We start from the raw sequence: 25,865 nt of genomic DNA, 5'->3' as shown, positions 1-25,865 counted from the left end.
TGGCAAAACAGTACAAATGTTCCTGTGTGCCAAATGACAGGGTTTATAATGGGATAAGTTTGTAAGTGGAGTGTACATGTGGGAATGGCTATGGTTATTAAGATTTGACTGCAAAGGAAAGCACTGAGATTTTCACCTTTACCCGAGAAAATGGTAAAGTATGAAAACCAGAGATTTCACTGGGGGAGGCATAGGTAATCCACAGGTGGTTTCATGCTTGTGTATCATTTGTGCTGGTCTTGATCTGGTCATAAAGTTACCCTTTGCTGATTTACTGTCATCCTGATTTGGTCATAAAGTTACTGATTTGCTGTCTATCTCTGAGGCAGATGTTTTGTGTTCTCCAGTAGCTGCCAGCAGTAGAACTCTGTCACATTTCCCTTCCCCAGTGGAGCACTGTCCCATTTCCCTTCCGCAATGGTACTCTGTCACATGTCCCTTCCCCAGTGGAACTCTGTCACATGTCCCTTCCCCAATGGAACTGTGTCACATGTCCCTTCCCCAAACATTCTCGCTGTTGATTAGACTTGTGAAGTGTTGGCTGTCAGGTTATGTGTATTTTTAGCATACCTTTTGTATAGTTGGGTTATGCTTGTGTTTTATCTTGTGTTAGGAATGTGAAGAAGAGGCTACCCAAGCAGTGCATATGAAAGCACCCAAAACAATGATTGAAACAAAAATTTCACCTCCAACTCCTCCTCCTCCAGTTGCAGCTTCAGCTATTCAAGATGAAGACGATGAAGGAGACAAGATAATGGCAGAACTGCAGGTATTTATGTTTTTACAGGAAAACACAAGTCTATAATTTTATTGCAGGATGTCTTATCCATTGCTGTTAATTGTGTGCCCAGAATTAGCTTTGCATTGAGTCATCAGGACTCAAATGATTTAATCAGAGAGCCAGATTGTTTTAAATTGTAATCAGAGTTTATAACAAGAACCAGATTTTTTAAAGAAGTTATTTAATAAATTTGTGAGAAAAAAATGTGTTTTGCTGTTTAATTTCTAGGTGGTTCCATTCCACTGAGCTGGGACATCTTTAAGTCCCTTTGGTTGCCTTTACTTCTTACTGAGATGGTGGATTAGTAGCTCACCTGGGGTGAAAATTGATAGTGGGGTGCCTTAGTCTGGCTGGGCTTTGCTGGGACTTGCGTTCCCATATGGGATAATTTGCTCCTTGATGTTAATTATCACAGCAGTAGAACAGGGATGTAGTGTTGTGCTACAACACTGTACAACACATAGAGTGCAAGGGATATGAAGAATATGGCACACGCATTTCATTCTATGCTCCCTGAAGGATGGCATTCATGTGCCTTTGATGAAAAATAGAATTGTAGTCAGGGGAAAGGAAATGGGGAGGAGACATGTAAATTCACTGAACCTTCCTGGTGCGAACAAGTATGTTTCTTTTTTGATACTCTGCAACATCAAAATTACATGGTCTGTATTCCAAACAGTCAATGTAAGGGGAAAAAATCACCAGAATAAGTGTTTTATAGGGGGCTTTTTTTTCCATTTCCCACACAATTGCAACACCCATAAGACTTTATATAACAATGTTGAAGCTGATGAGCCTAAAAGGTAATGGAATTCCTTGCCATCAGATGAGGGGTCTTCCAGTTTGTATGCATATAGGTGTGCACACATGCATATGTAGAATGTGTGTTGAAGTTTCTGTATACAGTTTGCATGTGTTTGTCTGTTATTACCTTCCCTGGAGCACCATTTGCTGAGGCACCAGGAGAATAAGCATAGTGTCTGGAAGTCTGTACAGTAATGCATCCATTACAGAACACAATTACAACAACAAGAGTGTTTGTGAACTTTGTTTCACAGGTATGTCTTTCCTTTTTTTTCAGAATAATTTATGTAGAAAAATTGGACTTCCCAGTGTACTCCCCCAGTGCCTGCTGTCTTCCCTACCCCCTAGTAGAGGCAAGCAGGTCACACCACTTCTCTTCTTTCAATTGTTGGCTGGATACTGCAGTGCCAGGGTCACTACCTTAACCCGGTTGTCTGTGTTATGGTAAGGATTTCATCCCCTGTGCGACAAGAGCCAGACATTTAAGGGCTGCTCTTTTACTGAAACACATTCAGTTTACCCTGGATTTCAGCTGTCTTCACTTAAAGAATGCTCTTCATTGATCCAACTATGATGATTATAGTTCTTTAACCCTCATACCACAAACTGATGATCTGATCTTCCCTGGTCACATTTTCCTCTGTGCACACTTCCAAACACGAGCTATGTCACCACATCAGCATTATGCAATCAGATCTCATTCACTTGTATACATGCTGTTTCCTCCTGGATCGTCTAGATCTTCAGTTGGAGAACTTGTTTCCTCTTTAAGTCTAAAACTCCCCTCCCTAAATCTAAAACCTTCTTTCCACTTCATAAACATAAAACTCACTTCCCTAAAATCCCATACCCTGTTCCCTCAGCATGGCTACTTGCCTAAACTCATATTCAAGTCTGAGCATGAGCAGCAGCTCACATGAGCTACAGGGTGTTTCACTCTCTGGCTTCAAGACAGCGGTTGTCAAGCACTTGGGACTCAAGTGCTAAAGTGTTTTCTAATGCTTCTGACCTGTAAACTTTGTGGTGGGGAGTGTAATGATTGGCACACATATTTGTGTTGGTCATTAAACTAGTGGCTTCAGATCACAACAAACATTGCAGATACTAAAACTCCCATGAAAGTGTTTTTTTAAATCAGTATTAACAATGTAAAGCTTCAGAGCAGATATATACTGTTAACTTTGAATGTTTCAGGGTAGACACTGTCATGCCTTTTAACCCGCAGACAATGAAAATAGGAACAAACACCTTTAAAAAGTAACTGCATTCAGCCAAAAAGCTGGACATCTGATTAACACGAAATTTGAATACCACCTAGCACATAATACTTCCCGCTTCCAGTAGAAATATGGGATACTACTGAGAAACACATTAAAAAAAAACAGAGTGACAAAATAATGATAAAATATAAGGACATTATAAAAGAGATGGTATAAAATCTGTAGACTTAAATGAACTATATTACAAAAATCTACCACAGAAGGTAATTTAACTTTGCTTGTGATAAAAGGTGATTGGTACCACTTGTATGCTGGTCATTTAATGTGGTTGTCTATGTATTAAATAGCTTTAAAAATCATGTGTGATTAAGGGGTAGTCACAAAATTGTGTGAAGGGGTAAATAAAGCCTGAAAATAGGAACATTCCTCCAAAAATAGATACACCATGTGCAGGGGTAAATCATGCCTGTAAATAGGACAATCCCGATAAAATAGGGAGAATTGAGAGGCCTGGATTGTTTGCCCATGTACTTCTCACTTTTTTCCAGCCACATTTTCCTAAAGGTAAAGTACACCACAGCATACACAGTGTGTGCACATGAAGGTGTACACAAGAGCACAACATACACAGTGTGCGCACATGAAGGTATACACAAGAGCACAACATACAAAGTGTGTGCACATGAAGGTGTATACAAGAGCACAGCATACACAGTGTGTGCACATGAAGGTGTATACAAGAGCAACAGCATACACAGTGTGTGCACATGAAGGTGTACACGAGAGCACAGCATAAACAGTGTGTGCACATGAAGGTGTGCACAAGAGCACAACATACACAGTGTGTGCACATGAAGGTGTACACAAGAGCACAACATACACATTGTGCGCACATGAAGGTGTGCACAAGAGCACAACATACACAGTGTGCGCACATGAAGGTGTATACAAGAGCACAGCATACACAGTGTGTGCACATGAAGGTGTATACAAGAGCACAGCATACAGAGTGTGTGCACATGAAGGTGTACACGAGAGCACAGCATAAACAGTGTGTGCACATGAAGGTGTACACAAGAGCACAACATACACAGTGTGCGCACATGAAGTTTTTAGCTGACAGACTGCTTTTGGCGATGTTTCCAGTACTGTGCAGTGAAGATTCACAGGGTGGGGATTTAAAGCACTGGCATGTAGAATGACTGTTTCTAGAAAAGAAAAGAATAACCAGTGTGTTCATTTTTGATACTTGAGTGTATGTGGGCCAACTCTCACATCACCTATGGTTGGTCTCATTTGAAGTGCTTACACATTTCTCTTACTGCCTCAAAGAAAAATGGCATGACTAGACATGACCATTTAATTTAGAAAGGCACCTGTAATCTCTTCCCTGGCAGCTGTTGCTTTGCTAACGATAAAAAAACTAAAGTTATCTTATCAGTATATTTGTCTACTTGACCATCTGTTCACTATCTCTAAAATATAGAGGCACTTAATTACTAAATCTTCACCACTGTTACTTTAGGTTCGACATTCCTGCCTTCTTTCTACAGCACCGACTCTGCACTCATCTCATCTTTCAAGAAGAATAATTTAGAAGCCATTTCTGAGCCTGCTTTTTCTGCTATGTCATGTGTACACTGCCTTTATGTCATATGCCTAAATTGCTTTTCTGTAATTCTTCAAAACCAAATTGCTTTTCTATACTTCTTCAAAACCAAATCTCAAACATAATTACCTGAAAGTATGCATTTCATTTTTTTATGTTGCACTAAATATTCTGTGATGGGGTGCCAGCACATCTGTTATTAATTTCTCTGCCTTGTGCCCACTGAGTGCCAATATAACCTTTGGCTCCATTCCAACCCTGAAACTTGAGCAGGTAAGCTTCTTGGCTGTTTGTAGATTTGCAGGTTTCTGAAAGCTGAAAGTTATTTACCACATTTACAGGATTTCTTCAGAATTTTGGTACATTGGTTTGCTTGCTCATCCCTTCTTTAAGTTGCTTATTGATTTGTTTGTGCCCCTTTTTATGAAAGATAACTTTGTTGTCTCTTTTTCAGAAAAAAGAAAGAAAGAAGGAGATGGTAGTCAGAGCTTTTATTTTGTGCCAGTCTTCCTGATGAGGGAGTTTATATCTTTTACTGATGTGGATGATAGGCAATGTTTTTATGTGCCGAACGCTAACCTTTACTTACCTATGCAAGGTCCATTAGGGCATATCACACAATGGTCTCTTTGCAACTTATAGTACAGTAGGTCCCTGGCTGTACATAATAGATTGTCAGTTCATTTTACCTCTTTATTTTTGTAACAGTTGTCTCACTTGACTAAATGAAGCATGCAGGCAGCATAACCCCACATGAGCCCTATCCTTTTACACATATTAATACTGCCATGAAGTCTCTGATGTCCACCAGGGAGTTGTAATGGGAGGTAGTCAGGTAATCCTCCATCTCCTAAAAGTAATTAAACAAAATCCTCCCAGATTCTGTCCCATCCCATCTCAGTCAGCCATCCAGAGCCTGAAACACTAAATGAACTCGGGTCCCTTGTGGTACAGAAAGTTGACCTTGTCTCTGTTCCAGCAAGCCGGTAATAAGAGTCTGACATAAATGGAAGTAGTAGAGGTCAGTCACTGGCTCACTTCAAACTCAGTTGCATAGATATATGAAGCTTGCTTAAGAAGGGAGATCAATGACAAATGAGAAGAAAGTGGCAATAGGCCTTGTACAGAATGACTAAGTGTCTTATGTGCTTGTTTCTTTTGTTATAGTCTGTGATTTTCAGGTATTTATGCCAAAAAGTAAACTGTTTTCATATTTCTCGTGAAAACATAAGTTATACAGCTTCACTAAAGTTGCAGGCCTGTGACATACATAAAGGGATAAAGCCTTCACTGTGCCCAAGAGAACATAAGGTTGGTTAATGGCTTAGGCAGTGGAAGAGTCAAGCGAAGACTGAATGCTTGATATTGGCTCACCTATCCCTGGTGGATGGGAGGTGACTAGACCTACTGCATTTTTGTCCCCTACAGGTAAAGTGGGGAAACATCAGGAGGCAATTGTGGGAGGCATTTGAAGGACAAGCAATCAAAATACAAATCAAATAATACATAAGACGGGTTATAAACGTGAAGGAAGTGAAAGCACAGTAAAGACCACACATAATGAGCAATCTAAATACAAAACAAGTAATGCAGAAACATGTTATAAATGCATGCAAGGCAGTCATTCATACTATATTCTCTCTGTAGAGACCGTATCTATGAACATGAATATAGTATTAAAAATGAATTTATCCAACACTTTAGCTAAACATGTGAATATGAATGAGTATACTTTTTTTAAATATTTTGTCATTGATCATGTACCAGTAAAAGTGAGGGGAGGTCCTTGGGAACATTATTTGCAAAAGAAAGAGTTAGTGTGGCAACTAATTTTTAATGTCTATTTTTATTCTGGGTTGAATGACTGCTGCAGTATGAATCCTATTTTAGCATTAGAAGTTTTGACTTTAAGTAAGTGTTAACTACCTTTTGGGTTAAAGAGCTTCGTCATGTCCAAAGAACCATCAGAAAGGCCCTGTACCATACATTAAAAAGAAAGCCACAGAGTATTGTGTAATTGCCATGATGGTATACAACCACTATATATATATATATATATATATATATATATATATATATATATATATATATATATATACACACACACACACACACACACACACACACACACACACACACACACACACATACATGTAGTGGTGTACACCCACTGTATGTGTGTATGGGTCTACTTCAGAAGACTGACAAACCAAAAGACTGAATCCCAAAATACTGAAAACATTTTTAATGCAGGGGGCAAGCACCCCTGCACCCTTTATGTGGGGCGCTGTGCCCCCTACACCCCCTGTTAATTATGTATACCAACTCCAAGATCACACAACAGTGGAGAAGGGGCAAATTCCATTCTTCAGTATTTTGAGTTTTCAGTATTTTGTGATTCAGTCTTTTGAAGTAGACCCGTGTGTGTGTGTGTGTGTGTGTGTGTGTGTGTGTGTGTGTGTGTGTGTGTGTGTGTGTGTGTGTGTGTGTGTGTGTGTATGTGTTTTTTATATATATATATATAAACTGTAACATTTGTCTTGCAGTGTAGCACTAGTGAAGCCAAAGTTCTGTGTTTAACTATCAACACATCCTTTAAAGCAGATTATTTTAGTGGAACCTTGACTAGAGGTCATTGTTTATGTTAACTTATGAAAACAATATTTTGGAAGGAAAGTGTAATCAGTAGATCTTTGAACAGTTTGCACTGATAAAGTTTCCCTTTCTCTGTAACAGTATTAAAAGTATTTATTCAGCTTAGAATATGAAGTAATGTTTTAAATAACTCAGTGTATCTTAAATGCTTAGTCTTTTCAGAAGTGCACATTTGTGGATGTTAGTTCAAAACCTCATGCTGAACCCCCTCGAGCTGACCCTCAAGTCAAAGAAGTAAAGCATGGGACCTTACTTTCACCAAAAGAAAAGAAGGTAACATAGTGTCAGTAGTAAGCATGGCACGAGTGCTTCAAAAGACCTTCTGCGCTCACTAATTCACTTTTAAATGTCTTTCTGTTTTCTGCAGTTTGACTTCTGAAAGCATGTTTTTTAGCATCCTGGTAACCTAGAAGAATTCAGTGCTCACTTATTTCTTTCTGTGCTTGCAACTCTCCTTTTTTGTTTCAGAGCATGTTTTTTGTAGGAGGAGGAACTCTCCATCTATGGGTTTATCTCACTTCACATCTGCATTTAATTCTTCGTCTGATTTTATGTTATTTTTTTTAATAAATCACATTTGGCCCAATAAATGAAAAACAAATTAAACCTAACAAGTTAGTAACAAAAGCATGGAATGTTGTGTAATAGGGTTTTAAACCCTGATTTTGTGCCCTGTTCTTCACATCATCCCTTCCTCTTCCTCCAGTCTATCATATACCTCACTTATACATGGGTAAGCAGCTAAGATGCACATCAGCTTCAAAACAACACCACTGCAACTACAGTGTCATAGCCTCTCCTAGTCTTTCTCAGCTGGAAAACCCTTCTATGTGAAGTAGAATCAGGGAGGAACAAGCACTAAATATGGTAAAAGTGAGTGAAAGTGGCTAATGTAAAACTTAGCTGCATGTCAGGTTATGAGACATCTGTGGAGGAAGGAGAAAGTTGAGTGCACTTAGAATGGGAAATACTAATGCTGGTTCATCTGACTGCTTTTTTGATTATGTGATCCAAACCACATTGTGGTTATTTTCTTACTTTTGATTCTGTGAAATTAATGTGCACAATGCATTAATGTTGACCTTTTTTCAAAGAATTTTCTTAGTTTTGAGAAGTTCAGGATTAGTATCGCTTTACATTAGCTATGAGCCATTGGTCTCTGTGTGGACTGCATAATATGAAACACAAAGCCTTCAGTCTCCGGTTCACAGAACATGTGCTTCCACACTGTAACTGCTTGCTGACTTCCTAAAACTTTGGTCCTGAATGTGTACTGTGTGAATTGATATACAAGGTTTTGGGCCTTGTACCACACAACACTCTATTTCCCTGTGTACTGAAAAGAAAATCGGTGTGAATATGTGAATTATAAGCTGAGGCATAAGGATTTCAACATTATGCTTCATCCCACAGAGACGTATTGAAAGAAAGAGTAATCACGTTAAGCTGTGTAACATAAATGCATCCTAGCACCAGCTGTGCATTTACATACAGTGCAAGTATTTATAAAGTTTGTATCAAAAAGTGTTCCCTCTACAGATACAGTACCAACACCTGTAAAGATAAGCTCTTGATAAGCTATGCACTTTTGCATTCCCTGAACATTTCACAAGTGAAACCATGCTTGAAATGAAATAAAATTTCACAATGCAATCCTATAGCTGGACTGGGTATAAGTTTAGAAGGCCCATCCCAAACTCATCTCTTAGTTGAAAGCTGTCCAGTTTGAATCTAAAAGAGTGGCACCTCTTTGGAAACAGATGTCCAGGAATTTTAAAACCCCCATAGTTGGTAAAAGAAAGTATGGAGCAGTGATCAAAAACTGTGGTATCTAAATATTTGGTTTATTGTGTCTAACCTCATCTTATTTAATGAACATGAGTTACATTGCAACAAAAACAGCTAAACTACAAAAAAAGTACTCTTCCAAGTAGCAGCACATAAACATTGCACAACATACCTAAACAATTTCTTTTGCAGGGGACAACCCCCCACACATACACACACACACACACACACACACACACACATATCACTGAGCTGTGGGAATGCCCCCACATCCCTGACCTCTGTGTATACTAACTGAGAGGTCATGCAGACTTGGAAAAAAGGGAATTATATCACTAAAAATAAAACTCACATTTTTCCTCTTTTCTAAGTCCTACAAACCAAAAACTCAAAGCATAGCACCCGTGGAACAACCAGCAATGTATGAAATGTAAACTGCAGAAGAAACAAAATGTTTTTCCTGCAATCTTTTTTGACATGTATAACACAATGAAATGCTACATGGTTACCTGCAGTCTTCCTCTAAAGACTGTTTTGATGTTGCCCCTACACAGGTATAATGATGTCACGGTAACAGCAGATATAACATAGGTGCCCTTCATATATATTCTCTGAAAGTGTCTCGGCAATCAAACAAAAACCGTTTGCCATGCACTGTGAGCAATGCAAAATGTCATCTCCAGTGACTACAGCAGCAAGGGAATACCAAAGCACAGCTAACTAAAACCTTAGTTAGTTAGATTCAGAGACTTTCTCCAAAGGATGTTTTCTACGTGTGTATCAAACTGAAGAAACTTCCACTAGACTTGAACTGAAGTCATCCAAAAATGAAACCTCAATGTCAGTGTTTCAAATTTCATTCAACAAATTAATATAAAATTGTTGTGACAATTACGAGCATTCTCAGTAAATATTCTTTGGCTTTCAAAATAAGATATGGTTTGCTTTTAAGAGAAAGCAAATATTTTTCTGTAAAGTGCAAAACAGTGTCATGATGAAAATTATTAGACATTCACCAGCAAAGTTCTGATGTTTTCAGAACCATATCGTTCATAGTTTTTTTTTTAAATATTTGATTCAGAACAGAAATGTTGGTTCCCACAGAAGTGGAACAGTTTGCTAAATATTGCTATAATGGCAAAGAGTAAATTGTTGATTCCAGACTTCTGTACAACGTGTCACATGTAGTTGTCCAAGTGCTGCCTTAAACCTTTTGCAGCTAGCAACAAATGATAGTAGACAAATGCAGTTTTACAGTGAAAACACACAGGTCTGAATGGAAGTTTTGATATTAATTAGTTCTAGTTACTTGAGTCTGAGTGACAGCAAGTCATATACATTTATATTGTGGGCTTTAGCTGTAGTCCCCATGTAATTTTCAGGTCCATACAAAAAGCCGGTCAGTCATATTCATACATGGAAAAAGAGAACTATAGGCAATGGAGGTTTCACAGGACATTATGTAGCCTACCATAAACCAGCATTTTAAAAGCCATATGTAACATCATTTATGAGATACTAAATTCAGGTGCTGGGAAAATTTCTATGTTCAGGCATCTATATCATTCTAAGTTTAAGATGGTTCTAAAACTTGGCTCAAATCAGAACTTTCAGCTTCTTACTCTAACAGTTTGCTGGGAGCAAATATTTTAAGATACTTAGTTTTAGGGTTTTCACTGTATTTCCCATTGCAATCTGTGGACATTTTGGAAATGGGGCATTAGTGCCACACTCTCTCTTTAATTCACATACCTTTTTACCCTGGAAAGACACATCATAAACTGTGAATGCACAGTCTCAGAAAGACTGCCTTGTAATGACCAGTTTCACTATTTGTAAAGGGATAATGTTCTTTCAAGTGTCACAAAGGTGTGCTGTTAACCCCTTACCACCAACACCATATGTCATGATCCAGGACTCAAAGTTACCTTCCTTGGAATATGACAAACTTTGACAAAATGTCTTTATTGTGTGTTGCTTCACACGATGAATTAATAAAAGCATTAGTTATATTTTCATATTGTGTTGAAGCTTTCATATAGATATTTTTCTACTGACATGGAAATTTAATGGACATTTTCACCTCCATGTTCTCAGACATGGTCTTCAGCAGGTTTGAACGTGACTCTGACTGATGACCCACAGTATGTCCTTTTGCTACCTTTCCATTCTATCTCTTCATACCACAGTCACAAATGAGTCCCCATTTTTTTACAGTAGAATTCAACTTCCTGTGAGGCACATTTTATGATGTATTTTTGCTTGCAAACAGTGGTCCTTTTGCCATGATCATAAACTGACTTGTTAACTTTAGGAGGAAAGCCAGATTTTAGCTTCTCCTAGTATGTAGTTCCAAGTCATGCGTCAGTGAGATAATGTCTGAAAGGAAATGTTTCTGCAAAAGTGCTTCAAGATGAACAAGAAACAAAAAAAGAGACACAAATATGGAAATAACTAAACAAATACTTAGAGGCTGAAATGCACCACAAAATTTTACAGACCAGTTAAAATAAGACATCGCAGTTAATTTATTTTGGCCATATTGCTGTAAATCTACTACATTTTTAAAATGCGTACATGCTCTACAGGGAAGATAGAACACTCAGGTATGTGAAGTCGTAAGAAGAGAGTACATTTGCAGTTAGTTTTGCACCTAATTATACCGTCTGCCTAAATATCATCTTTACCTACGTTATGTCTTGCACAAATCGCCATGTGAATGTCATGCAATTAAAACATTCTGTGGCAGACTGTAGAATTTTTTGTTAAACTGTGCACTTTAGGGATGTCATTTCATGTTTCATTTTCAATGGACTATGCACCGTCTCCTTTCTAAATTGCATAGCAAGTACCATGAGATATTTCTTGCAGACTCTGACCAGATACCAAAAGAGTTGTTCTCAGTATAAGTGACTTATTGTGGTGTAAGCCTGCCCCAATTCCAAATGACTTGCTGTCAGTGTAAGTGACTTCTTCTGGTATAAAGCAAGTTTACACAGGGTGACACATTCCAAAAGACTTGCTCTTGGTGTAACTAACTTACTTCGGTGTAATCACGTGGTTGAATTCCATGCTGTTATATGTAGCAAGACAATATCTGCTGTTAACGGTAGTTTGCTGCATGTAATTATTAAACGGGATACAGGTCAAAAGCTGCTGTGGCCTATTGTCTCCAAAGAAGAACAGAACTAGCTATATAGCCCCGATTTAAGATCAAATGCATGTTCAGAAATAACATTTCTCTGTATGCTGTATGTATCCCTATCCTGTCTTAATTTACAAAACTCTTCATGCTACTAACGTATCTGTACTCTACACTCTGCTCTTTTATATATTGTTTATATTTTGTGTGCAAGCTAAATATAAATTATTATTACTTACGTATAATTTAGAGATGTCCTGGAGGGTAATTATTATAGTTGTTTATTTTAAAAATCTCACCAGAGCTTTAATATTGAAAATGTTTTTATTCCTGGTTTCTTCAACAGCATTGAGATTTTCCAAAGGAATCTGTTTGGAAACATACCACTCAGTCTATAGAGGGTAGCATTACAAGGAATTCAAGAGTTATGTCTTGGAAACGTTTCAGTGTTATTTTTGTTATCAGCTAAAATAATGTGTAGAGTGTGCATTCGTCTGTGTACTTTGTGTTTCCCAGATACCCAGACAACAGCCCTGCATGGTTTAGGGGGGGGGGCAGTCGCTATGTAGTTTGGTGCAGAGTGTTATATTTGCATAATCGATGCAGTATTGGTGAGGTGGCTAGAATCCATGTTATACTAACAATGTCTGCATTTTTTCCACAAAATTTGAACTTGACTTGCTGCATTTATGTTGGTATACAAAATGTTTTAACCACAAATTTGTGCAGAATGTAGATGCCTACATTGTGATAACTAGTTAATCTTCATTACTAACTGAAATCATTATCTTTTTCATTGCATTGTATGCCATGGATCTCAAACTGTCACATCAACCGTGTTTTCTACCTTTTATGAAGAGTTAGATGTTATAAATACTCAGTTTATCCAATGGCAGTTTTTCTTCTGTATACAAAATTAACCAGTTCCTTCTATGCATCTGTTTGTATGTGATTATTTGCACATATAAAATATTTAGTAATCTAATCTCCAATAATAACTAATAATTAACTAGAGGATGTTGTAATTTACAAAAAAATGTTTGTTAACCTAGTATATTAACAGTAATGTGGCATGTGATGTGACCCATATTCATACAGCTCAACCTCTTACCACAAGAAATCTGGACAAAGTCTAAAGTAATGGGAACAAAGGCCTAAAAATGGAAATACATTTTAAATATTGCTGATGTAAACTTAGAAAGTTGATAGAATAGCAGGATTAATGTTAGCATGCATTTTCTGAAGGGTATGAGGAAGAAGGACTATTTGACCCCGGACGATTTGACCCCAATGCAGTTGTATACACTTTCATGTTTAAATTTACATTTATTGTCTATGGGAGTAGTTAGTGGACAGTTTGACCCCAGTTATAGTTTTTAAAGTTTTATAAATGCATTTTATTGCTTAACATATCAATCATGATTTTTTTCCCACTGGAATTTAATATAGTTAACTTTTTTATATGTAAGTGTTAATTTATTTAACTTTTTATTTAATTTGCAAATATAATTCATTTAATTAATAGTTTTTTAACTTAACTTTAAAATCAATATTATTTAACATTGCAAACATTAATATTATTTTAAATTAACATTAATAATATTATTATGTGTATTTCAAATGCAAATGTTTTAAACAGTTATATATCCTGATGACTTTTTTTTTTTTTAGGTAATCTTTGACATTTTCTCAGTAACTAGGTGGATGCATGAGCAGTATACAACATTTTTTTCTTATTTATGTCAAAATATCTGTGGCTTATTTTTTTTCTTGCTTTCCATTTCAGTGGGGTCAAACTGTCCCGGGTCAAAATGTCCAGTACACGGGTATGAAGTCTGAAACTCAAATGTATGTCATTATTTAGTGACTCTAATCTTTAGCAATTTGCCAGAAAACCAGAAATTTTATGAGGAATAGACTAAAAATATGAAGCAAAACTCTATAAACATTGTGTGAAAATCTGTACAGTTGAGATGTATGTTCATATTCCCGTGCAAGACATTTGTCAGGCAAACCAAGTCAATAAAGGAAAATATGATGCTATAAACTGACACACATTGTCATCAATGAACTGCAAAACCTGCTAAAAAAGTCATAAAAACCACAGAGGGTAAGCAACAGTTAATGTTAGGAAATACAATGCCATGAATATCCAATACACACTACAGCAACATCATAATACATCTGCCAGTGATGGCTAATGCAAGGAGCACAGCAAAGGCAGATGTTGAGACTTATGTTCTGATTTTACTTTGAGGGTAGTGCTTGTGCTGGGGTGTGCTGTTTTGTGGCCAAGTACGTACAATAGATTTGTGTTTTATGTTAATTTGCTTTTATACCACTTCCAAGTAATTGGATAGCTTCAGGATGACATGGATCTTATCTTCCCCAAGTCATATCTTACCACAGGCTAGCCCAAACATACCTAAACGAACAGTGTAACATTACCCAGTGAGATCTTTCCTTGTAATATGCATTATCTGTAACAGATGAAGCAGGTTTAGCAAAGGTCACATTCCATTTACAGGTCGGGGAGTCAACGGACTGTTGCAAGTGCTATCAGGCTTTTTGCCTGCCTGTTTTGGCTAACAGTACACAGATAGTGACAATGAATAGACATGCGTATTCACTTATGTGCATTCAGGAATGTCTGCTGTCATCTCGAATGTTGTGAGCTATCTGTCTATCTAACATGCTCCTCAGTACCCCAGGGGAATACAGCTTCAGGTCCAGAGAGAGACAGCTGCCGCTGGAGCCTTGATTTTTCTCTCCCAGAGAATCCTTTGCGGATTTAAATTCACACGGAAACCTTTGTTTCCTTTATATTAGATGTTCTAAATGGACAGCTTGTTCTCTGTCAACTCCTTTTCAGTAAAATAACACGTTGAGGACTTTGGAACACTAAAGCAGAACTAGTCTAATCACGTTCATGTTGTAAAAAAAAAAGTTCCCCCATTATCTCCTGGCTGAAGCCGTTCTCAGGTGAATTACATAGTGAGTAAAATGAATGAATGAAACAACATGCCTTTTACATCAAGTAGTTGGTAGTACAGCAGCTGTGGGGATGGTAGAAAAGCAGACTGGATAGTACTGCAGGTAGGCAGACAGTCTTAATCACATTCATGATTTGTACAGGCATCCAGTACCTTGAGAAGGCAGTTGTTGAAGTTCTGGTTACATAACAGCAGCTAAAGTGATAGAGCATGCTAATAGTCGTGGGGTAAATGGTTGTAGTCTTTCAACTGTGAGCAGTAGTAGGTCATCAGTTTTATCCAGACAGGCAATGTGTAGTGCCCAGTGCTGCAAGTAGGCCAGAAAACTTCTGCTGGAAACCTAACATAAAGAGGCAGTTTGGGAACTACTGCACACTGACATGGTCAGAATTTGGGAGTCCTGGTAGAGGAACTGTTGTGCTCCATTGAGCTTTATACTGACATGGATAGAATTTAGGAGTCATGTTAGAAACTGCTATGATCCACTTAGCTTCTCTAAGGTACACTATAAGTAAAACTGAGGAACAGAAGAGGAGCCTGCCATTCTTGTGGCTCAGTGCATAAGATACCTGCCCCACTGCTCCAATATTGGGGATTCAATCCTGATCTCTTGGTAGGTACTGTCTCTGTATAATATGAGTGTTCTTCAGATGCCTCTGCAGGTTTCATTTGGGTACTCCAGCTTCCTCTCACCTTCCCAAAACATGCTGCTTGATTGGCTACTCTAAGTTGTCTATGTACAACATTAACCCATGCCCTTGTAGTGTAGGTTTGATGGAAATGGATTTATCCAGCTGACAAGTGAAAAATAAGAATTAATGATGCAGTAATTTTCACTAAGGTACACTGTAAGTAGAACAGAAGAGTATTTGTGATCCAATGACTCTCGCTAAGGTACACTATAAATAGAACAGAGGAGTATTTGTGATCCAGTGACTCTCACTAAGGTACATTATAAGTAGAACAGAGGAGTATGTGTGATCCAGTGACTCTCACTGAGGTACAGTCTAGGAGAACAGAGGAGTATTTGTAATCCAGTGACTCTCAGTGAGGTACACGATTAAGAGAACAGAGGAGTATTTTTAATCCAGTGACTCTCACTAAGGTACACTATAAGTAGAACATAGGAGTATTTGTGATCCAGTGATTCTCACTGAGGTACACTATTGGTAGAACAGCAGAATATTTCTACTGCAGTGCATTTTGATAGAGTAGCATGTGTTGTCCTGCTTTGGGTGATATCTGTTAGATATTTCAAAACTGTTGGTTCTGTATCCTCTGTGGATAAAATGTCCCTAGAATTACCACTACCTCCCACATCAGCAAGTATTTTGTGTTTTTAGGCCAGATACTTAAGCTGAAACCTCTGTAGTGAGAAGCTAAAACATCTGTAGTGTGGGCAGTCCTCTATCAGGAAACAATCATAGCTATCAGAGAGAAAGAGTGAGAGAATTCATGTTTGCTGATGTCACTGGGTTTAATACAGCACAGATACTCATCACTGTACTTGATAGATTTTTGATGAGAACCAGCTAAAAATTCCTGAAAACGAAGAGGAGGGCATTGTCTACCTACCACTGCCTCACCATCAACTGCCCATGTGATAGTTACCACACTGGTCAAGCCACTAATTGTAGAAGTGGGAGTAGGGGTGGCAAAGCTCTCTGTGGACATGGGAAAACATCTAGATTAATCATCCACAGATACAAGACAGTAAGTTATAATGCATTGTGGGATTTTTAGAAAAAACAAATGATTTGGGCAAAGTGCTAATTTTGCCACCTCTCACCATATATCACTCCAGCCATCTTTTACACCTATACATGATCTAATCACATCATCTTTCTGTAAATATGTAATACTTACACTGAGTTGTAGAACAACCCTCAGATTGCACTGCAGCACATCCCCTTGTGACAAGATTAAGCTTTGTAGTCTGCGTGCATTTTTGGCAAACAACACATAAACGTTAGAGCCAGCCAAAAGCTCCTTAGCACACCTTTACCCACTGCTCCCAGCTTCTGTTCAATCACTCACTGCTCACGTTTCAGCTATTCTTAAGTGTTAAACTGTAACAGTCCCACGGTGTGGGTGACCCTACTTGTTAGGTTCCTGTTGAAATTCCAGGGATCATAACTGTAATCCTCAGAGTAGTGAGACCGAATGTGCGAAGATGCAGAACATATGCCATGTCCAAGGCTGAAGTATGTCTGAATGTTTCACCCACTCCAAGGAACAGCAGTCTCAGAGTTAGTGTGTGTGTGTGTGTGTGTGTGTGTGTGTGTGTGTGTGTGTGTGTGTGTGTCTCTCTCTCTCTCTCTCTCTATATATATATATATATATATATATATATGGGTCTACTTTCATACACCGAACGTACGAATCACCGACACACACATCCCCGACCCCAAACAACCGACAACACACCACACCGACACCGCAACATACCGAACAACAAAACACCGACACAAAATACGCCAAATACACAAGCACACAACAACACATCCACTAACCTAAACCTAAACCCTAACCCTAACGTCCGACACTATCGCACACTTCACCTACCTGCACCCTAACCCTAACTCACTTACCCACCCCTAACCCAAGCACCGACACCATCGCACACTTCACCTACCTGCACCCTAACCCTAACTCACTTACCCACCCCTAACCCAAGCACCGACACCATCGCACACTTCACCTACCTGCACCCTAACCCTAACTCACTTACCCACCCCTAACCCAAGCACCGACACCATCGCACACTTCACCTACCTGCACCCTAACCCTAACTCACTTAACCCGTCCCAAAACTACAGTCCCTCACTATCACACACTTACCTAACCCGAACCCTACCTCCGACACAAACACACACTCACCTGTCCCACAGCCTAACCCGACATCCCACAATTTCGCACACTTACCTGACCGCTCCTAACTCCGTCACTGTCGCACACTCATCATGTAACGATCGCACATTTCCCTTGTCGGTCTTTCCGCTGTCGGCGAATCTCCCTGTCGGTGAACCTACCTGTCGGTCGTTTAGTCTCCTCTTCCCGCGTGTCGGCGAATCGTCGGTTCGGTCTCCCGAAGTAGACCCATATATATATATATATATATATATATATATATATATATATATATGCATGCATTAAGATTGGGGGGTTGTGGGTGTAAAGGGGGAGATGTCCACCTGCAAAAAATGCTTTGATAGAATCACAACAGATTTTTAAGGTCTGCTGTATTTGTTATACAGTCGCACTTAATTTCTGAAAATTGTAGGATTCACAATTACATGGACATGTCACTTCTTTCAGAGAGCTTTGTTTATCTTTCCTCCAAAACCCTGCTAAGGTTTCCACCCACCACCCTCACCCCAGTACTACCAAGCTGGCTTATACTGTTGACCAGTTGTAGTCCTATGCAAATGCCCATCTGCTTTTTGTTTATTTTTTTTTCTGCCTGATGCAACCCTTCATTAGTTTTAGTGATGCAGTCGTCTTCACAACCAGTTGCTAATTCATGCAGTCCTACAAGAGTCCAGCTTTGCACTCAACTACTTTGAGCTGATGGTGATTATGCCATAATCGTGTTTATTACTTCATGAGATGAAAGCCAACATGACAATCATAGGCACAGGGCAACATCAGGGAAGTTATTACAGCAGTAATCCATGACAGGTAGGTGGGTTATTGTATGATTTTAGTCATACTTGGCCAGGTTTCATCAGGATGAAAAGTCAAAGGGATAAAGGCACACTGTAGTGGGTTTTTCTGCTGCTTTTTTCAGTCAAAAAGCAAATTCAGTGGTGTAGTCTTACAAATGTTCATTAAATCATTGATAATAAAACAGAGAAAATGTTAGTTAAAAGGGCATTGTGTGGCACGATTATATCATATTACCCAATGATCTGTCCCACCTGGACACAAGCAGCGTTTTTTTAAGTTTAAAAGTCCAGGTATACTGTTTGTCCTTATTAGGCATTTAGATTTTGTACATTCAGAACGTATGCTGAGATGAGATCATTTTCAGCAGCTGTTTTTGTGGAATACATATATAGTTCTTTAGTTCTGTTGGGTGCCTGTTTTATAGAATATAACATGGCTGGTATGTTAGTAGAGCTCATTAGGTTTTGTTATTTAGCTCATAAGTTTAGGATTTGCATAGGCGTAACATAATTATTATACCAAATGAAATGATTCGCAGCACTATGTGTATTTGATGCTGAATTGTGTTCAGCTATTTTGATTTTATATTTTTTCATGTACTGTGGGTGTTCTCAAACATAACACCGTACTGATATGTAGATTTATAACAGTCTGCTGTAATAATGTTGCAACACAGCATGTTATGTTGGCCTGAAATGGATTATATGGAATGTTATTTTAACTGCAGTCCACGTTAGGTCTCCGTATGTGGTATTCTACAGTAACATATTTTAATAAACTGTTGTAGCAGAATTTGGAATTTTTCAGTGAAGATTCAGACACGGTTGCTGACGATGACCTGAACAAAAATGCAATGGACTCTGCAGCAGTAAGTGTGACTTGCTTGTATTTCTGCACTGAGTCACATGCATTTAAATTTATTGCTAGTCTCCACATGTAGCATACTGCAGAACTAAACTGCATCTTATACATCTTTTTTTTCTTCTTCAGGATGTCTATACTATTCTTCCCACAGCAGCAAATGAAGACATACCCCAAATAATAGAAGCTTCCCAGGACAGCTGTGATACAAATGTGAAGCATATTACTGTCTCACAAGTGTCTTCTGTGCACATTTATAAGAATCAGAGAAATGAATGCATAAACTTAGTAAATGAAGCAAATGGTCATCAGGAAGAGCCTAATACAAGAAATGAGATTTGTATGTCATATGAGGTAACTGAACTCCCTACTGAAAAAGTGGAGCAGGAGATCAGTAAAGAAACTGTAGAAAACAAAGTAGTAGAAGTCTGTCAGTCTAAAGATTTTGAGAGAGAAAGGGACGAGCATACAAAACACATCGTAAGGAAAGAAAGTATTGATACCAGCAATGATGTTGCTGTGGAAGAAAGCATGCCTACTGCCTATGAATCTGTAAAGCATAGACCATTAACATCACACACATTCCAACCAGATAGCGATTTCACAGCAAATAAACAGGAAATCCTAGGTGGTGGCGGCACTGATCAGGTTGTTTTACGATCTAAGAAAACTAGAAATGTAAACATCAGGCACATGCAAGATATTAGTGACTCCAGTCCAAGTCCCCCAACTTCTCCAACTGAGGAGATTCAGTCTGCTGACAACATAGCATTTATGATTACAGAAACAAAGGTTCAGGTTCTAAGTTCTGGAGAAGTTAATGAAATAGTGAAGCAGCAAGGGGAGGGTATACAAACTGTGAACATTGATGGTAACCAAGAAATTTGTGGACAGCAGGGCATGCATGAGGAAACGAGTACTGAAGGACCAGTAGTCTGTGTGGACAAGAAGCCAGTTATCATCATATTTGATGAACCCATGGATATCAGAGCTGCATATAAGAGACTTTCCACAATATTCGAAGAATGTGATGAAGAGCTGGAAAAGATGATGTCAGAAGCTACTATTGTTGAAGAAAATGAAGAACTAGAATCACCTGCCACTGCCAAAGAGCTGTCTGAAACTTCAGGTGATGCTCATGAGGAGAAGTCAGAAGGTCCAAGCTTAGTGTCAGAAAAGCCTTATAACCATAGACGTGGCAGTGCCCCCAGTTCCACTGAAGCTATCCTTTCTGAAGAGTGTGACAGAGAGAGGCCAGATTTTGCAGAAGATGAGGATCTTAAGTCAGACTTAAAGAGTGATGCTTCAGACAATCAGTTTGACAGCAAGCAGGATGCCAAGAAAAAATTTAAGTTTAAATTTCCAAAGAAGCAACTTGCTGCTTTAACACAAGCAATAAGAACAGGGACGAAAACTGGCAAAAAAACTCTGCAAGTTGTAGTGTATGAAGATGAGGAAGAACCAGATGGAACTGTAAAACAACATAAAGAAGCAAAAAGATTTGAAATTACCAGGACCAAATCTAAGGATGGTGAAGATTTATGTACAGGCATAGATGTGAAACAGCATTACTCAGCATCTGAATCAAACACACATCCATCAAGATCTGATGAAATTCGAAAGAATACATACAAGACCTTAGACAGCCTTGAGCAAACCATAAAAGAGCTGGAAACTACCATAAGTGAAATGAATCCTAATGTATCTACAGAGACTAGGCACAGTGCTGAAGAAGACAATCAAATGTTCTCTTCTCACGTGGTTCCTGACCTACTGGTCAGAGACCCTGTACTTCAGGAAGAACTCAAGGCTCAAGAAGATTCTAGCTCAATGGTTTCCATTGCACATAAGGTACCACACTACACAAAGCCCAAATCAAAGTTTCTTCCCAAATCAGCATCAATCACCAATGAACAACAGGTGTCTTTTATGATCTACTTGCTAAATTGCTGGTGGCTTGGTGTCTTTTCTAGATCTTCTAACAGCTGACAGTAGATGGAATACTTTCTGCTGCATCTTGGTGCTGGGCAAATCATAGGATTAATTTCATTAATCTGCAGTGTGAAATTAATAATCATTTGTACATAAAATTGTAATTAAGCTGTTTCTGTCATTTTGCTTTTGAAACTCTAACATCATTGTACTGACTTGAAGTGTTGGGTTTTACTTGCCTTTTTTTGTGCATGTATAGGGTTTTGTGGTGTTCTGAAATTGCCTGAAAAGGAATATGGAATATGGTGTGCAGGTCTTTCCTTGAAGCATAATTGTGGATGAAAGAAAATGTGTGTAATCATTTTTTTGTCTGTTTGTTTCCATTTTTTATAGGGCTCTAATGCGACTTCATCATCAAGCAGGATGCCTGTACCTATGACTGCAAAAGTACGACCACAAGGAAGCACAGATAAACCAGGAAAACAACAAAAGCTTCAAGACTCGCAGCGCCAGTTTCGACAGGTAGTTTTACTCTAACCCGAATCTTTGGATGGACATGTTACAGTAACTTAAATGAAACAGACTTGCTTGGAATAATGCTCTAATTAGATAATCTGGATCTGGTATGCCTTCTCATTATCTGGTTGCATGTTTCAGAACTGTTACCACATTTGCACCCACCCCCCCCAACATGCTTATGCAAAATGCATGTCTGCATTGTAACATCTTGTGCTTGGCTGCTGATGTGACTCATTTGTACTCTCACAGGAGCATCTAAAATCCCTTTTTCCAAACACGGGCTGTTTTTTTCTGCAGTGTAGAGGTGCTTCAGGACAATTCAGACAGTATTAATAAACTGCTTCCAAACAGATCTTTTTTGTGCATTAACAAATGTTTAACAAACTGCAGCTTAAACTCTTTCAGCAAAATGTCCCATTACTTCTGTTATAATGGTAACAAAGCATGGCCATTTTAGATGTTGGTATCTGTTTCAGATGTTTCATTCACGCTGTTCTTTAATGTATGAGCTCTCTCACTGCCATGCATCTGCTTTCACATTCTTCCAGGTCCAGTAAACTACAGCAAGTTTTTATAGAATAAGGTCTTGAACCATGAAAATTCTTTATCTTTGTGGGGTTGTTCTTGCAAGCCCTGGTGTAATTGTGTTGCTAGCATTCTCACAAACCTTATCTCCTGCCATCTTTGTTTGCAGGCAAATGGAAGCACTAAGAAAGCTGGTGGGGACTGTAAGCCTACTTCCCCAACTGTAACTGCTTCTAAAATTCCTGCCTTTTCTCCCACCTCTGGGAAAAGTAGCTCTATGCCTGCTCATAGCACTGACAACACTAATCCTCCTGCTAAATCCTCAATCCCTTCTCCCACCTTTCATAGTCTTCCTGCAAGTCGCACAGTGTCTTCATCATCCCATATTCCATCTGTATCTAACGGCTCTGTAAAGCTGCAGAACACTACTTACACAGCTAAAGGTCACCATCTTTCATTCTCACCACAAGCTGCTAATGGCCGACCATCTCACACCTCTTCCTCCTCCTCTTCTTCCCATTCTTCCCATTCCCCTGTCTCTCCCACCTCCTTGAATCAAGGTATGAAGAACATCCGGACAATTCATACTCCTAGCTTCACCAGCTCCAAAACTTCGAATGGGACTACAAGCAAATCCTCAGCAAAAGAAACATCATAAACTCTCAGACTCACTCTCATATAGACTTATGCCATCTGTTTATTTTTGTAGTTAAATGGTGTCACTGTAAGAACAAAAGAATGTGTCTGTCGTTTTTTGGTACAGATGTTTAGTGATCATTACCGAGTGAAAGTGCTGAATTATATGTACAAGAGATTTCTGTAAAGCTGTTTATATAGCAGATTGTTTTAATAAAATTGTATAATTTTGTAATTACTTGGATTAGTACTGTGCCTGTAAGATAATGCAATGACTGTGTACACTAAAGTGTTGCCATAAAAAGACTAAAGTGACAGGGTCAAAACTGTCAAAAAATGGCCACTGCATTTTTTCTGTAGGCTCAGTGGCACTGGAAACAAAGTTACGTTTTGGAACTGGAGGAATGAAATTTGATTCGTTTTGTAAAAATGTATTTTATTTTCAAGTCATGTTACAGATTTCTATTTTTGGCAGTCTGATTAAATGTTGTTTTCAAGGTTTTTGCCACATAATGTTTTATACTAATGTAATAGCATGGACTTGAATAAAGCTTCTGAAAGAAGTGATAGCACCATGTAGACAAAATGTAGTTCAACAGCACAGCATCTGCTTTCTTCTATTTACGAATTGCACTGCCGTTTTCTCTTACCTTTACTGATAATCATTGTTTTTTTTTTTGTTTGTTTTGTTTTTTTGGTTTTTTTTTTGGTAGATAATCAGAAGCAGTTTGTTGGACACAATTCTTTTTACTGTTATTTTTTTTACCTTATTAAAATTTAACATGCCAGATTTGTAGCATTTTTAGTTGAAACGTTTTTAATATTTACATGACTGATCTGAACCTTGTTCCTTCATTTATCTTTACTGAGACCTGGTAATCTAGCTGAAAAACAGTGTGCAGAATGCCTTCCTGGAACCTCTTATAAATATATATATTTTCTTTTTTGCATATAATTTTATGTACTAGAAAACTTGTGTATATATATATCTATATATATATATATATATTTGCTTACAGATTGCTAAAGTACCTAAAGTAGGTTTTTAACATACCAAAGTTTTCTTTCTATGCATGAGTTTGCAAAATCTAAGGGAAAGATTGACATAGCTATAAAGAAAATATGTTTGTACAGCCAGAGTGTTATTGTAAATAATATATGTAAAGTACTGTAATGTATTATACAACTCTATGGTAAACTGACTCCATTGTGAAAAAAAATTAATAAAGGGCTGCATGCATATACTTTTGCTACTGTGTAAGATGCAATATTTATTTGGTTTTGCTTATGTTGTCTGTATCAGATAAGAATATAAACAGTTTTGTTCGTTTTCAGATATTGCCATTTTTTACAGATTACATTAGTTATGTTTTCATAACAGAATGTGACCTTTATGTTTGACCAGACTAAGGGTTATACTGCATTTCAAATAAAGGTTAAAAGAGAATATCTTATGTCTGACGCTGCTTTAAGGTATGTATTTTAATAACTTCAGAAATTATGGAGAATATTTAAAGCATGAATAAAGGTGGAATTACTATTGATTTGGAATAATATCTTTTTTTTTTTTGTATTTGGTTATCAGCAGTGACTACTCAGCTAATTATAAGGACTTGCTGGACTAATGAAAGCTGCCTTAACTTTTTTGCACTAGGTTCTGAGTACACTATTTCTAACAGAACTGTCACTTATTAAAAACTGTAGTAGCAAAAGATTTCATTTGCTAGTGCATAAAAAAAACCTTTAAGCTGACGAATCTGCATTGTTGCATATTTGTTTTAGAAATGTTGTATGTAGCCTGTGTAGTATAATTTTATGTGCCACATTTGCAGATAAAGCTGTTTAAATTTCAATGCTTTTTTATGTATTAAGGTTTATCAAGCATTTAAAAGAAACTTTTATTAATGGTTGTTTTGAGTCATTATCATGAGAAATTTTATTTTGGTTCTTAAGATGCAACTGGCGATTTCCAAAAATACCTCAAAAGAAGTTTGCTGGATATCTGACCGAAACAGTCTTCAGCTATCAGGACATTTCTTTCCACTGAAGTACCTCTGTAAAAATGTGAAAATTTGCCTTCTTTGGTTTTTGGCTTTTTATCAGGTTTACATCTTAAGCAGACTTTAAGTGCATTTTTCTTTCCTCATAAGTTTTCTTTTTTCTTTCATTCATTAACTGTATTTTTCTTTCCTCGTCAGGTTTATTTTTTTGCTTTCTTTTTTTTTGTGTCCTGCTTTGTAATTCTTGTTGATGATTTGCAAATTAATGTATGCACTGTTTATGAAGCAAAGCATTTCTATACTTTCTGCATTGCTGTTTTAGGGGGATACTCATTAAAATATTGCTTAACATTGTCTGCATATAAAGTCCTTTGTGAGGGATTTTATTTATTCAATCATTCCCTTAGATTAGTGAACTGGTCCAGAGGCTCTTTTCAGTGACAACCCAAGCCCACTGAGTGGCTACTAGGTATAGAAGATAATTTATAATAAGTATCCTCAGTGACATTTACAGTGTATACACTGTTTATAGCTTTTTAAGTTCAATATGTAATTAGGTAATAAGTAACATATGAAACTGGACTCTGCACCATATATAGAAATATTAAAATATGTACTGGAAATTGCAAGCAAAAAGTAAAAGGCAAACAAGATATAGTATAGTATAGTATAGTGTAATATAATGAGTCTGGCAGTGTAAATACATTGATATTTAGTGATTACTCTTCAAA

The 25,865-nt window shown here is 37.8% G+C and overlaps 1 protein-coding gene across 9 annotated transcripts in view; it reads left to right on the top strand.

Moving 5' to 3' along the window:
- Positions 1–24,583, top strand: part of KIAA1217 (KIAA1217 ortholog) — a 2,251,763-nt gene extending 2,227,180 nt beyond the window's left edge. For 6 of the 9 annotated variants that reach the window (XM_044089846.1, XM_044089840.1, XM_044089844.1 and 3 more), the window contains 6 exons: positions 614–769; positions 7,223–7,342; positions 19,449–19,529; positions 19,652–21,442; positions 21,848–21,976; positions 22,668–24,583. In XM_044089846.1, the coding sequence (XP_043945781.1) occupies positions 614–769; positions 7,223–7,342; positions 19,449–19,529; positions 19,652–21,442; positions 21,848–21,976; positions 22,668–23,156 (2,766 nt within the window). In that variant the 3' untranslated portion in view covers positions 23,157–24,583. The remainder of the gene's footprint in view (positions 1–613; positions 770–7,222; positions 7,343–19,448; positions 19,530–19,651; positions 21,443–21,847; positions 21,977–22,667) is intronic. The other 3 variants (XM_044089841.1, XM_044089842.1, XM_044089843.1) reach the window with 3 other exon arrangements.
- The last annotated feature ends 1,282 nt before the right edge of the window (positions 24,584–25,865 follow it).

The sequence above is a fragment of the Protopterus annectens genome, chromosome 12.part0 (assembly GCF_019279795.1).
Source record: "Protopterus annectens isolate FY-2018-M chromosome 12.part0, PAN1.0, whole genome shotgun sequence".
Taxonomy (NCBI): Eukaryota; Metazoa; Chordata; order Ceratodontiformes; family Protopteridae; genus Protopterus; species Protopterus annectens.
The sequence above is the reverse complement of the archived record's forward strand: the minus strand, read 5'-3'. Positions and strand labels throughout refer to the sequence as shown.